At 58.2% G+C, this 13,961-nt stretch overlaps 5 protein-coding genes across 5 annotated transcripts; 1 reads left to right on the plus strand and 4 right to left on the minus strand.

The window, feature by feature from the left end:
• Positions 1-794: 794 nt before the first annotated feature.
• TRIREDRAFT_108894 (uncharacterized protein) lies at positions 795-2,456 on the minus strand (the record flags this gene model as incomplete). Its single annotated transcript, XM_006966621.1, has 2 exons — positions 795-2,341; positions 2,405-2,456. The coding sequence occupies 2 exons, from the start codon at positions 2,454-2,456 to the stop codon at positions 795-797; spliced, it is 1,599 nt and encodes a 532-aa protein (XP_006966683.1).
• A 484-nt stretch (positions 2,457-2,940) lies between these two features.
• On the minus strand, positions 2,941-5,236 carry TRIREDRAFT_79395 (uncharacterized protein; the record flags this gene model as incomplete). The annotated part of the gene is made up of 5 exons (XM_006966622.1): positions 2,941-3,167; positions 3,236-3,316; positions 3,396-3,490; positions 3,570-4,841; positions 4,939-5,236. The coding sequence occupies 5 exons, from the start codon at positions 5,234-5,236 to the stop codon at positions 3,075-3,077; spliced, it is 1,839 nt and encodes a 612-aa protein (XP_006966684.1). The 3' UTR covers positions 2,941-3,074.
• Positions 5,237-6,040: 804 nt separating this feature from the next.
• TRIREDRAFT_63955 (uncharacterized protein) lies at positions 6,041-8,262 on the minus strand (the record flags this gene model as incomplete). Its single annotated transcript, XM_006966623.1, has 3 exons — positions 6,041-6,427; positions 6,683-7,946; positions 8,147-8,262. The coding sequence occupies 3 exons, from the start codon at positions 8,260-8,262 to the stop codon at positions 6,041-6,043; spliced, it is 1,767 nt and encodes a 588-aa protein (XP_006966685.1).
• Positions 8,263-9,287: 1,025 nt separating this feature from the next.
• On the plus strand, positions 9,288-10,205 carry TRIREDRAFT_108898 (uncharacterized protein; the record flags this gene model as incomplete). Its single annotated transcript, XM_006966517.1, has 1 exon — positions 9,288-10,205. One exon carries the CDS (start codon positions 9,288-9,290, stop codon positions 10,203-10,205), a length of 918 nt encoding a protein of 305 aa, XP_006966579.1.
• Positions 10,206-11,855: 1,650 nt separating this feature from the next.
• Positions 11,856-13,361, minus strand: TRIREDRAFT_108899 (uncharacterized protein; the record flags this gene model as incomplete). The annotated part of the gene is made up of 1 exon (XM_006966624.1): positions 11,856-13,361. The coding sequence occupies one exon, from the start codon at positions 13,359-13,361 to the stop codon at positions 11,856-11,858; it is 1,506 nt and encodes a 501-aa protein (XP_006966686.1).
• Positions 13,362-13,961: the final 600 nt, after the last annotated feature.

The raw sequence follows: 13,961 nt of genomic DNA on the forward strand, positions 1-13,961 counted from the left end.
CGAGAGCTAAAAAAGCTCGTACTTCACCGCAAAACAAGCCTTCCGCAAAAGAAGAGAAGAAGAAGAAGACGAAGAAGAAGAGTACTCACTGTGAGGCTGCGATGCCAACTATTATACCCGAAGTACAGGATCATATTCTCTAAAGCACACATACTTCCGGCCTTTCAGATTGATGTCCGATGATGGGCGGGTGGACTTTGACGGATGAAAGAGGATTTTGAGTCTACTATCTGACCCTCAATGTCAAGGAAACATCAATCGACATGGCTATGTATTCTGTCTACCGGGATGGACGGAAGTATCGTTGACTTACGTAGCATATCAACACAAACTACCTATGTCCAGATATGCCAATGATTCATGTGCCATCAATACCAGGATGTAGTCAGTTCTGCTTAGAGAGATTTAGCAAGCTGCTTCCCATCATATGCATGAACAGTTGGTAGGCAACATAAGTATGCTCGTCAGGTCATCTGGAGACGATTAAAGCTCTACAACCAAGCCACCTCAGCTATACGTTGAAGAAAGAAACAAGATATATACACAAGGTAGAGTAACGACATTACCTTCTACCAAGTCACTTGGGAACGCTAGAAAGAACACAAAGGCAGCATAGAACCAGAGTTCAATGTAGGTTCACAGCCTCGGGTAATCTGTATCGTATCCTATAATCCACCCAACACCAAACGAGATAGAAACAAGACCTCATATAACTAACGTACCTACTCGCTCCCAAAAGTACCCAAGCATACAAATGCACAAACGCCCCTCAGACCCCGTATTCCAGGCCTCTTTCAAAACACCGTGACGGTATTGACATAATCATTCCTCAAAACCTCAAACACCATCCCCGGAAAGCCATACAGCGTCGTCGTCGAATCCCCGTTATTCGCCTCGGGCCTCCTCGCCCCGCTCTCCTCCCAGCCGCCCAAAAACTCGCAGCTGCTGCCCGGGCTGTCCCCCCAGCCGCGGTTCAGGACCATACCCCCTTGCCGCGGCTGCTGCTGCTGCTGCTGCTGCTGCTGCTGCGCCTTGTCGCCCGCCGCCGCCGAGGGATACGCGCCCTCCCACTTCCTCCGCATCAGGCTCTCAATCGCCTTAAACTCCATCTCCGAGTCGACGTGCCCGCCGTCCCCGACCAAGTCGTCCAGGTAGCTAATCTCCCAGCGGCAGCGCCGGTGCCGGTTGAACTCGTACGAGCCGGGGATGTTGCCGTGGAGCACCAGCTTCGTCGCCACCAGCCGGTCGGGCGCGTGGTTCTTGATGCCGTTGCCCACGTCGTCCGGCACCTGCGTCTCGCCCGGCGGCAGCATCGACGGCGGCGCGGGCGTGGACATGAGGATGTCGAAGCCAAAGTAAAAGTAGTTGTAGAAGCACTCCCCCGACGCATTCTCCCCGCCCTCGTCTTCCACCGCGGCCTCGTTGTCCGACTCGTCAGACCCGGTGTGCATGGAGGACTGGTCCGTGTCCGTCGACTCGTCCGGCCGACCTGCCAGGTCCTTGACGGTCGGACGCCCATGCGCGTTGCTGCTGGCGGCGCGCATCTTGTGAATCACCATCTTCTGGTCGTTCTTGCGGTAAATCGCATTCGGCGGGCCCAGCTCCGCCACAATGTCCTGCGGCGTCGTCTCGCCCAGGATGATCCAGAAGGAGTTGGGCGTCCATTTCCGAAACAGCTGAATCTTGCCTCCGCCGTGCAGCCGCACCAGGGACACCTCGTCGGGGTACACGTCCTTGCCGCGAGGCGTCGTCGACGTCACCTTGACGCTCGGCAGCACCTCCGTCCACAGCGTCGGCCGGACTTCTGCCCAAGAGTTGCCGCTGAAGACGGCCATGGAGGTCGCCACCTGTGACGACGACGCGGAGAGCAGCGAGACGACGTCCTTGTCCGCGGAGTACGCCGACGTGGGCACGGAAAAGTTGAACGCCACGCCGGGATACGACAGCACATACGTCCCGTTGCCCTGCGACGATGATCCCGCGGGGGGGATGAACTCGCCCGCGTACGTCGGCCCTAGTAGTCGATGGTAGATGTGCCGAAAGGTAGGCCCCGCCGACGACTCCCCGGGCACCTCAGCAGCGGCGGCGGCGCCGGTGCCGGCCGGCCGTACCAGATCGCGGTCCTTGAAGGTGATGTGGCTCTTTGTAAAGTCGATGACCTCGATGAGGCGCAGGCGCTGCTCGGGCCCGTCGAAGCGCAGCCTGATGCCGTTCTGCGGCAGCACGACGCATACGGGCTCGGTGACGGGCTGGTCGCGGGAGTAGAGGACCTCGAGCTTCGGGAACGCTTGCGGTTCGGCCTTGACGCGGGTCAGGACATCGTGGAGGGACGCGCCGAGGGCTGGAAAGACACGGCGGGGTTAGCTTCGCACAGACAGTTGACTGGCAGTAGAGTTTCGCTGACTGAAGAACCCCAGAGCCCGTCCGGGATGAAGCTGTGCGGTAAAGAGCGACATGGAGAGAGAGAGAGAGATGGTGAGGGACGCGACAGACCCAAGGGGGGTCGGCGGGGTTTGGTAAACGCAGTGACAAACAGTCTTGCTTTGGCTGTATGGCGGGACGGTTGATAGGACGGTTCGCCTTATTTTGTTGCCGTTCAGGAGATGAAAGCTTCTGTAGAGTCGTTCGGCGAGGAGGGAAATGGTTGCTCAAGGTCAGTTCATGCGGCAGTTGTGGACTAAGAAGAGACCGAAAAGACGCTGGAATGCCGGGGTCGGGAGGCTTGTTTGGCAGCTGGCCAGTGTCACGAGCTTGGAGTTGGCGCAGGGACCAGCTCAAGGGGTGCCGGATGACGGCATGGCGTTTGGGTCCGGGGACTGATTAGATAAGCAGCAGCGTTGACTTGGAAGAGACATGGAGACGAGAGAGACATGAGAGAGGTGAGAGATGAACAAAAGGTTTGTAGAGACGCTTGAGAGGTTGACAGAGCAGACAGACAGCTTTGATCGTAAACAAGGTAGTAGTATTGCATCTCGTCTAACAAATCCATCATGTTGTTGCAGCAACACTCACCGCATGTAATAGTACAGATTCTCTCACAATGTCGGCTTGACGCCAACAACACACAACCCCCCTCACCACTCCTTGACCTCGCCGCTCTTGGGCTTTTGCGCGCGAATCACCTTGTCGCAGTTCAACAGGCACAACGGATCAAATGCCTTTTTGATCTGCATCATCGCCATGTCAACAACAGCTCGCATTTAGCTTCAGGAGGTGTGATTCTTCATCGACTTACCTGGCGCATCGCATCCACCGTCGTCTCGCCCAGTTCGTGAGGCAGGTAATCCCTCTTACCCAAGCCAACGCCATGTTCGCCCTATTGCCCATGTCAGCACCAGGAGGCTTGTATTCTCCTGCCCAGGAAATTGGGGTTGATGAATGCATCTTCGACTTACCGTGACCGTGCCCTCGAGCTCAACAGCCCGCTTGACCATTCGTGAAACAACCGTCTCAGCCTTCTTCCGCTGCGCATCGTTATACAACAGAATAGCTATTCCCGCAGTCAGCAAACCTCCGCATAACCAAAGCCCCCTCCCAGCAGCAGCAGCAGCAGCAGCAGCTCAACTCACTGTGAAAGTTGCCATCCCCCACATGCCCAACAATCGAGGCAAACAGCCCGCTCCTCTGAATGTCCGCCTTGGTCTCCTCAATGAGCTGCGGCAGCCTGCTCATCGGCACGGCCACGTCGCCCGTCCACACGTGGTCGCCCTCCTTCTTCATGGCCATTGTGCTCCAGAGGGCCTCCTTTCTCGCGCTCCACAGCTCCTCGCGCTCGGCCTCGCTGCGGGCAAACTCAAACGTCCTGCTGCCCGCCTGCGCCGCCAGCGCCTGGACCTGCGCGACCTGCTCCTTGACGCCCAGCGGCGTGCCCGCGAACTTGAAGAAGAGCGTCGGGGCCTCGGCCCACGTGCGCGACGTCGCCTGGGAGGCGTTGATGCACTTCATCTGCACGTCGTCGAGTATCTCCACGGCGGCCACGGGGATGCCCTTGCCGACGACCTTGCTCACGCAGGTGGCCGCGTGGTGGATGCTGGGGAACGAGCAGATGGCGACGCTCGTCGACTCGGGCTTGACCGTGAGCTTGAGCGTGGCCTCCGTCACCAGGCCGAGGGTGCCCTCGGACCCGATGAACAGCTTGGTGAGGTCGTAGCCGGCGGAGCTCTTGCGCGGCCGCTGCCTGGTCTTGACAACGGTGCCGTCCGCCATGACGACCGTCAGGCTCAGAACCCACTCCCGCATCGTGCCATACCTGTACGCGTTCGTCCCGCTGCATCCCGTCCCGACCATGCCCCCAATCATGGCGCCCGGGCCCGGGTCGGGAGGGAAGAACAGGCCCTTGTCGGAGAGCGCATTGTTCAGCTCCTCCCAGCCGACGGCCGGCTGGACCACCACGTCCAGGTCGTCCTCGTGCAGCGCGAGGATCTTGTCCATCCGCCCAAAGTCAATCGAGATGCCCTTCTTCGTCGGCGTGAAATGGCCCTCCAGGCTCGTGCCCCCGCTGTACGCCGTGACCGGGATCCTCCGCCGATGGCACACCTTCATGATCTCGGCCACCTCCTCCGTCGACCCCGGATACACGACGCAAAACGGCCGCTCGTCCGGCCCGGCCACGTGCGTCGACCAGTCCGACGTCGCGTGCGCCCTCACCTGGTCCTCGTCCGTCGAGACGTTGTCCTTGCCCACAATCTTGACAAAGTCGGCCCACGCCGCCTGCATGTTCTCCAGCTTGACGTTGTGCGTCAGCGGCCGCACCTTGGACAGCGGCAGCGTCGACGTCGGCTCCGGGTCGCGCGGCCAGTACGTGCCCAGCCAGTAGGCTATACCGACGCTCGACAAGAAGACTATTATTGAGAAAAGCAAATGGTCAGTTGCCGTGCTCACAGCCACGTATATATACCTACTCCAAGCAGCAACACGGCCCCCCCATTGAAAACGTACAGAAAGTAATCATCCAGTTCCTCGCCGGGTCATTCATGTCCCGCCACTTCTCGTACTGCTCCCTCTGCTCCCGCTCGCGCCTCAGCCGCGCGCCGATGCTGCCCATGACCTGCCCCTGGAACGACCGCCCCAGCTTCTGCTCGTTGCCGCCCTGCCGCGTCGCCGGCTTGGGCCTCTCGGGCTCAATCTCTGTCGCATAGTGTCGCGCTGCTGCCGCCGCTCCGGGACGAGGCACCGCGGCCAGGCGCCGGAGAGCCTGTGCGCGCAGCGGTTGCGCCGCCGAGCCGCACCTGAGCATTGGGTCTCGTGTCTCGGTTCTGTCGATTCGAGGGCCGTATATCGAGGCTACAGACGCATGCGAGAGGGGGGACAATTTCGGAGATCGGGGGCGCTCAGGCTGTTCGGCCTTGCATTTGAGGGTTGTCGCAAGTTGGTGAAGATGCGAAAGCTTAGCTTTTGCGTTGGCCATGGTGGGGGTGGGACAAGGAACCGTTAGCGGCGGGTCGGTCAAGTTCGGATATCAAATGCCTGCATTGCCTCGACATTCGCAACTCTTTGGGGCCTTCTTCTGTTATTACTGAATCGACGTGCCATCAGAAGCATGGCAGTAGTAGGTGATATGGAATTTGGGCTTAGAGAATGCTTATCGCATCTATCCACCTGGTGTCTAGAACGCATCTCCTGTCTATCCCGGTATAAAGTCCAACCATGACTCCCAGTGACCATCCAAGCGTCAGGTGCTCGATTCTACCTAGTTGACTCATGTTGCAGTTCACAAGTAACAAGCTGTGGTTCTCATTGTCGTTGACTCGTAGACTGAACCTCTTGTATCATATCAAACTCCCGATCCTTCCATATCCAAACCCACATAGATAAAAACAGAGTAAACAGTGCCCCGGGAATAGAACAGGGTGGGTATCGATCAGACACATGGTCAACTCATCGATCAAACAAAATGGGTATTGAGGCAAAAACATCAAACATGTCCAAGCCAATCAGATAAAATCTACATCGACCCAAAAAAAAAAAAAAAACGAATCATCAATCATCAAGAGGGCACCAACACGCCATGCATAACACTCAGAAAGACGGCAACGGCTCATCATGGCAGTTCATGCACCAGCTGAACGCTGAGCATGGGTGGCTTGACCGACGAGAGGTACCCGGTTAGATCGTAGTCGTCGTTCAACGGAATGGACTCTCCGCCGTTGTGCGTAAACACGCCGTAGACATTCAAGCAGGCCGCGCCGGGGAACCTGTTCGCTACAGCCTGCTGAACCCCTTCCATCGTCTGTGAGCCAATCATGTCCACCCAAAACGGCGTCTCAACTCCGTAGATAGAAGAGGGATGTGAAGCAAAATAGACTGTGACCTCCCCTGGGGCGGGCGTCGAGGCCCCATGAGGCAGCATCGGCGCAGACGGCGGCTGGGTGGCGTAGGGCTCGGTTAGCAACCCTGCGTGTACGTCTGCTGGGAAGAGTAACGGTTGCTCAGCCGCCGGGGGTGAAGGGACGTTGGACGTCACCGCAGGAGTGTAGATTGGCTGGGGAGGGACGGACGGATGCTGTGGTCGATGCCAGGTGAAGCCATGAGGCTCCAGAGGAGCAGCAGGCAGGTAGTGCGACATGGCGCCGCTGTCCGGACGAAGCATGCCGGCAGTGTAGGAAGAAGTAAACTGAGCCTCAGGCGTTTCGTGATATGTGGTTGCCGGTAAGTGAAGCCCCGGATCCAGTGAAGTGCCTACCAGCGGGTTGACGTCGTCGTCCCGCGCCGGCAAGCCATCGGTGTAAGGCTGGGATGTGGCTGTTGACAAGCCATGCCCCAGGTCCGTCGGACCAGCAGACGAATGAGGATCGGGATGCGAATCGATCCCCTGCAGAGGACTCGCGTGCGATTGGCGCGCCTCCGTGGAAGCCCGGTCGGTCTGCTGCTGCTTCCTGGAGTGCCTGTCCGGGCGGTTATCGCGCAGCCTCTTCAAGATGTCTCGGGCCAAGGAATCCAGGGCCTTTGCCTTCTTTGAGCCTTCGCCCTGGCCAGAGCGTATCTCGCTCAAGATCCTGCGAACCGGCCCCGAGCGTTGACCCCACAGGCCCTTGAGTTCATCCCATTGCTGAGGCGTAGGCGTAGGCGCAAGCGTGCCGTCGGGCTTGTTGGCAAAGCCGAATGCCTCCAGCAGCTCCGTCAGGACGAGGCGCATTTCCCTAGCCTCCTGAGGGTTGATGCGCAGTGCCATCTTGGCTTCCATCTGTGTCATTTTGGATTCCGTGTATCGCTTCGACTTTGCGACGTCTTTGCAGATGGCGTCGAGGGCGACCTGCTTCATCTCCAGCTCGTCACGAGGCGTGCACAGCTTCTCGTAGAGCATGGGCAGGTCATGCATCAGCCGCGTCTTTGCAGACTCCCACTTCTCGGGCTCGTCCATCTTCCTGCTGATGTTGAGGGTGGCGCAGACTCTAGTAAAGACGTCACGGAGCGAACGATAGGCGGCCTTGTCCAGGCCCAGCTTTCTTCGGGCGTCGTCGAGCGTCATCTCGGAAGGGTATCGGGCGGTGGTCCCAGGGGTGTCCTTCCTGCCTGTCCTGCGCTTCTTCGCGTCCCTGTGTTCGAGAGGCTCTGGATCACGATGAAAGAGCGACGAGGAGGAAGATGACTGCGTCGAGATGGTCCGCGACATGGGCACGCCCCCCTCGGGACGCAGAGGGAAAGGGACGTCTATCGAGCCGCCGGAATCCTCAGTCTCCAGCTGTTGAGACTCACCCTGAAACTCGAACTTGGGCTTTTCTACGTTGGGCCCGCGCATCTGCAGCCCGATCCTGCCGCGCAGCTTGGCCACGTCCGCCGAAGTCACCAGGAAGCCTTCCTGTCGAAGCATCTGGGTCATGCCTCTCTGCGTCAGGTTCATCTCCCACAGCTCCCTGACGCGGGCCACCAAGCTGCCGTCCTGATCATGGCTCTTTACCTTGGGAGGAAAGTCCCAGCGCCGGAACTGGTCCTGGAAGGCCCGTCGACTGCCACAGTGTTAGCTGCATCACCGGCTGGTTGCGTTTCCAACAATGGCACTATAGACACCATCGTATCGACATCATCGTTCCTTGTACTTCCAGCTGGCTTCCACAGCTTGACGATACACGAGCATATACCTGGCACGGACGAAGAGGAAGAGGAAGAGGAAGAGGAAGAGAAGGAGATGCATTAGCCGTCACAGTACCTTGGGGTGAAGCCGGCGCTGCTCTGCAGATACGCCATGATGCGCTCGAGGGGCCAGCCCTGCTCGATGTACAGGCGGTAGCACGTCTCCCGGTGCTCTTCCCAGCGATAGCCCATGGCTTCCGTCGCAGTGCCTGCCGGGCGGGTGTCGTGGGGGGGAGGTTCGGGGGGAGGATCACGGAGGCCGTTCCGGGTGGAAAAAGATGGGTTGCGGTTTTGAGGCTGCCCGGCCCCGCCATTATACGGGCAGTATGGAGTCGAAGGCTGGAGATGACATGGCACTGTGTCACGTGCTGGACGTTCGAGATTCGTTGAGCATCAGACGCGACAAGTTCGATTGTTGGGGACTTGTGGGAAAGTGTCAAACTGGAGGCTTCTTCATTGATGCCGTACAGTGAGTACTGAGCTTAACAAGGCACTTGTAGTGCGCAGGGGAAGACATCATTCCATGCTTCGTCTTTTGAGAGGAACAATGTCTTTTCATTGGCTGCCATTGAAGTCAGTCTAGCTCTGCTAATGGCCCGGGGAGCAGCTTGGACTTCGACAAGGGATCAAAAGGTCCACTGCTTCTTCTTCTTCTTCTTCTGCTCTTGGGCACTAACACAGCATGGGGCTCTTCTTTGTACAAGTAATCATCTTTGCTATAAGATGCCTTACGTGAACTCTCTCCTCAATGACACGTGAAGTCAGCTCAGACCATTGATTCCTGTAATCAAGTAGTAATACGATAAGTACCGAGTCCGCTCACGGGCTACGAAGCTGCAGGACTCCCGGGCCGCGGTGGGGCAGCCGAGGTCCAACGGCAACGGCTCCAGGACCCTAGACTGTCAGCAGTGACACGCTCCCGACTTGGAACACACACAACCTCACCCTCATCTCATGCATCGCCGACTCCATCTCAAGCCCCGCATGCCCAGACCCTCATTCTGGCCCTGCTCTGACCAGCATCTCATATGAATAGAATCTCTCGTCTCTACAAACTCATCCCGGCCTCACTTCATCCGCGCAAACCCATCCGCCCAAGCCTCCTCAACAACACCCATCTCAACATCCCCCATCCCATCACGACAACAACAACAACAACAACAACAACCTCCTCCTCCTCCCCCTCCAACCTCCGACAACCAAGCTCAGCCGCAGCAATGGCAGCCAGCCTCCCCCAGAGCTACAACACCCTCGCCCTCCCAACCCTCCAGCTCTCCCACCACCCATCGTCCTCCCCCTCCGTCACCCCCGTCATCATCATCAAGCTCCACCGCCCGCAGGCCCGCAACGCCTTCACAGCCGAAATGGCCACCTCGCTCATCTCCGCCTTCGACCTCCTGTCCGCCGACCCGCGCGTCAAGGCCATCGTCCTCACCTCCTCCGACCCGTCCAACAAGTTCTTCTGCGCGGGCATGGACTTCAACGCCGGCGGCGGCGGACCGTCCGGCACGTCCCCCGACACGCACCGCGACGAGGGCGGCCAGGTCAGCCTCGCCATGTACCGCTGCGCGAAGCCCGTCATCGCCGCCATCAACGGCTCCGCCGTCGGCGTCGGCATCACAATGACGCTCCCCGCCAGCATCCGCATCGCCTCCAGGGACGCCAAGGTCGGCTTCGTCTTCGCCCGCCGCGGCTTCTGCCTCGAGGCCTGCTCCAGCTTCTTCCTGCCGCGCCTCGTCGGCGCCGCCCGCGCCCTGCACCTCGCCACCACGGGTGCCGTCTACCCGGCCGGCCACGGGCTCCTCGACGGGCTCTTCAGCGACGTCGTCGACGACGCCGCCAAGGTGCTCCCCACGGCGCTCGGCATCGCAGAGGACATTGCCGCCAACGTGAGCATGGTGTCGGCCGCGGTGATGAAGAATCAAATCTTCCGCACGCCGGCGTCGCCCGAGGAGGCCCATCTCGTGGAGAGCAAGATGTTCTACTCCCTCGTCAGGAGCAAGGACGCCAAGGAGGGCATCGAGAGCTTTTTGCAAAAGAGGAAGCCCGAGTTTAAGGATACCATTGACGACGATGCGCCGCCGGGGTATCCCTGGTGGACGCCCGTGGACGTGAGGCCAAAGGCGAAGATTTGAGGGAGCAATGCTTGAGTGATCAAATATGAGGATCTACATACAAGTTGAGATTGATTGATACCATTCGCCAGACAGTTTCCAGTTCATGTTGACAGTGAAGCGGTTGTGTTATAAGACAAGGCCATCACTCATATCGGCACTTACTGTATCAACCCTTCACCGAGCCTCACCGATCCCACCCCCCAAACCTCACTCACTGCAACCCTCACCACCCCCCCAAACCAACAAATCAGGAAACAAATCATATCTCCAGGACCAATCCAATCCACGCGCCCCGATCATCCCTGCGCCCCTGATGATCATCCCACACAACATCAATCTCATTCGCGCGCGCGCGCGCTCTCCAATCCAAATATAACACCAACCGGAACCGAGCTGTAATGATATAAAACTCCACCACTTACTAGAACGGCAACCAGATCAACCAAAAACAAGACACAGAGCCGGACACAAAAAAAAATAAAAAAGAGAAGAAACAAAGCGAACGTCCATCGCGCTCAGCTGTGAATTGCCTACATAGTTTGTTGATGAGGCTTCGACAATCGGTCCAATGGCGGCGTCTGGATTTCGGCAGAGTTACATGGCTTTGCATGGCGTATAAGCCACACGCAAATCTCCAACGTGTAAAGTAAACAAAAGAATTGTAAACAAGCAAAACACTGAAGAGAGGGGAAAAAAAAAAGTCGTCGAAATACTGCATGCACGAATATCAAAAAGACGGAATTGATTGGCAACTTGTTCGTATTTCTTTTCACACACCACTCAGAATCGCCTACAGACAGATGATGCTAATGCTTCCGAGTTCCTCAACCCTCCCTCCCCATGCAAGCCATCCCATCTCCCCCAGATGCTCATCATCATCGTCATCATCGCCATCCAAACGGCACCTGTTTCCAAAGAAAAGCGGTCCGTAAAAGAAAGTCCCGAACAAGAAGCCCAATCTTCCAATATGGCACCAAGACATGGGGTATTCGTCGCCTTTCCCCCACCAAAAGATCAATGGTCTGTCCATACGGGCTTGTGTCCAACTGCATGTCGCCTATGTTGAATCTCTCCTCCTGGCCTTGGCCAAGGAAATGTCAAAAAGTCTTCTAATGTTCCTCCCCCCCCTCCAAAAAAAGCACATGTGCCCTTTCAAAAATGTGTATTTCCTCCTGTATGCAATTCGTAAACGACCCCAACGGATATGATGGGCGTCAGATGTAGAGAAAAAGAAAATTCGTAAGACTCGATGGAAGTACCAGAGTCAAGAACAGAAAAGAAAAAAAAAAAAAAAAAAAAGAATAAAAGTTCAAACATGCCCCTCCCGATGCTTGTACTCTTCCGGATCCGTAACGCCTCGCAATTGTGATTCGCGTGAATGGAAAATCAAAATGGTAATTAGAGAGGAAAATGAAACGGCAATTCCCAGATGATGCTGCGCGCGCGCCCTGGGGCCTGTTGCTCCCCATCTGGGTCAATGGGCCGTGAAAAAGGTGAGATATGAGTTCGTTATTATGCAAGTTGTCGGCTCGACCCAGCGCAATGCTCTCGGTAATGGTAGTTGTGTGATTCGATGAGAAGAGAGAATTGAAGGGGGGGGATGAGCGGATGGTGAGAGAGCTATGCAGATATATCTGATGTTGGGTGATGGTTTGGTGAAACGTGCACTCATCGCTGTCGTCTCGCCAGCTTGAGCAGACGGGTTCTCAGCCAGAGCATGAATGCGGTCCAAAGGCTGTTTGTCCTGCGCTTGGCCGACTTGCTCCGGGAGGGGGCCTCTTGGGGCTGGCTGCCGTTGAGAGGATCAGACTCGGTCTTCTCGCGGACGCTGGACGAGTTCCTGGCGCTGGAGATGGGCGTGGTGTAGCCAAAGCTCGTCTTGCGCTTCTGGGCCTGGGCGCGCTCAATCTTGTGAGCCTCCTTGGCGTCGGCGCGCTCGCGCTTCTTGATCTGCTCGCGGGCGTACTTTTCCTCCTTCTCCTTCTCCTTGGCCTCGAACTTGCGGCGGGCCTCGCGGACCTGCTCCTGGCGGGTGGACGAGTCCATCTCGCTCCGGGAGCGCAGGCGGAAGCCGTTCATGTCCAGCGACGTGCGAAAGGGGGAGATGGGCGAGGTTGAGCAGACCGGGTTGGAGGCCGTCTTCTGCTGGGTGGTGGAGATGAGCAAGGGAACGGAGGCGGCATTGGAAGATGAGGAGTCGTTTGCCAACGCGGACTGGTGATTCACAGCGGCCTGGGTGAGACGTTGTACAGAAGGGCCCGAGTTGGAGCGAGTGGTGGCGGCCCTGACCGACGGCCCATCTGAGCTGGTGCGCTGGCTGCCGGACAGCGAGGGTCGCCCGGAGAGCGAGTGGCGGCCAGGAGGCGCCGCGGGCTTGGAGGCGGGCGAGTTTGAGCGCAGGCTGGAGGAGTAGGACAGCTTCTTGGAGTTTGTGGCGGCGGAAGCGGCCCGGTTGGAAGCCTCCTCGCCAGACTGCGAGGCCAGCGGCGGCTCGTCGAGGTTCGGCCTGTTGTCGTCGTCGTCGTCGCTGCTGCTGCTGCTGCTGCTGCTGTTGCTGCTGCTGTTTCTGCTGTCGCTGCTCTCGGCAATGGCCGAGGTCAGGTCGCGCTGCTGCTGGGCGGTGAGGCCGCCGTCGAGCGAGGAGAGGGAGTTTGCGTACGAGTGCAGCGGCGGCGTCGAGGTCCGGGGCATCTGCTGGAAGGGGTGGACGAAGGAGCCGGCGCGGGTGGTGGCGGCGGCGGCGGCCGAGACTGAGTTGCCGCTGGTCGAGCGGGCGTGCGAGGCTGGGGAGAAGGAGAAGGTGTTTGCGCGGGCGAGGCCAGGCGGCGCGGCGCCCAGGTCCGGCTTGGTCTTGGACAGGCTGGTGAAGCTGACGTCGCGCGCGAGCTTTGCGCCGGCGGCTGGCGCAGCTGCGTAGGTGGAATACAGGCGGCGGTCGGCGCTCAGGTCGTCGAGGTCGCGCGCGCCAAAGTCGAAGGAGCCGTACTCGAGCTCGGGCGTCGTGGCCACGGGCTGGTCGTCCCAGCCGCGGTTGAGGTCGAGCGAGTTGCGCTCCGAGTGCGAGTGGACGTGGTGCAGCCGCTTGAGGATGGGCTTGACGACGATGCGGCTGCGCGACTTGGTGAGCTTGCCGGCGCCGCTCAGGCCCGACGGCTGCGTCTGTAATGAAGCCATGGCTGCCGCGGGCAGATTAGGTAGATGTGTGTGTGTGTGTCTGCGTGTATGTGTGTGTCTGTATGTGTGTCCTCGTGTTGGTGTGTATGGCGTGTGATGAGCTGGTGAGGATGGACCGAGAGACAAGATGATTGAAGGATTGATTATACAGAAACTGCCAGCCAGCCAGCCAAGACGGAGAGCAGAATGGGAAGCTTCTCTTCTCAAGGCAGAGCTGGGTACATGGGACAAGGTAGTAGTAGTAGTAGTAGTAAAAGGAAGAGGAAGAGGCAAGGTAACGTGAGGTCAGGTATTGAAGCTGTACGACAAGAGGGACGATGGATGCGGCTTCGACGATGCTTCTTCTTCCTCCTGGCTCTCTTGTTTTAAGTTTCGGATTGCAATCCCAAGCAGCACCCCCTGTCGGATGCCCGCAAAGTCGTTTCGTCCGGACACGCAGTGGCTAGCATGCTAATATTACCTACACCGACTGCAAGCCATCGTTGCCGTGGTTCCTGGGAGCTGCAGCTGGGAGCGAACGAGTTACACGGTGACCGACTGCGAAGCTCCACCAAAGCGTCTGCACTGGGCTCCCGGAAACGCACCCCAAAGGACCCAAAC

The sequence above is a fragment of the Trichoderma reesei genome (genome assembly GCF_000167675.1).
Source record: "Trichoderma reesei QM6a unplaced genomic scaffold TRIREscaffold_13, whole genome shotgun sequence".
NCBI classification, from domain to species: Eukaryota; Fungi; Ascomycota; class Sordariomycetes; order Hypocreales; family Hypocreaceae; genus Trichoderma; species Trichoderma reesei.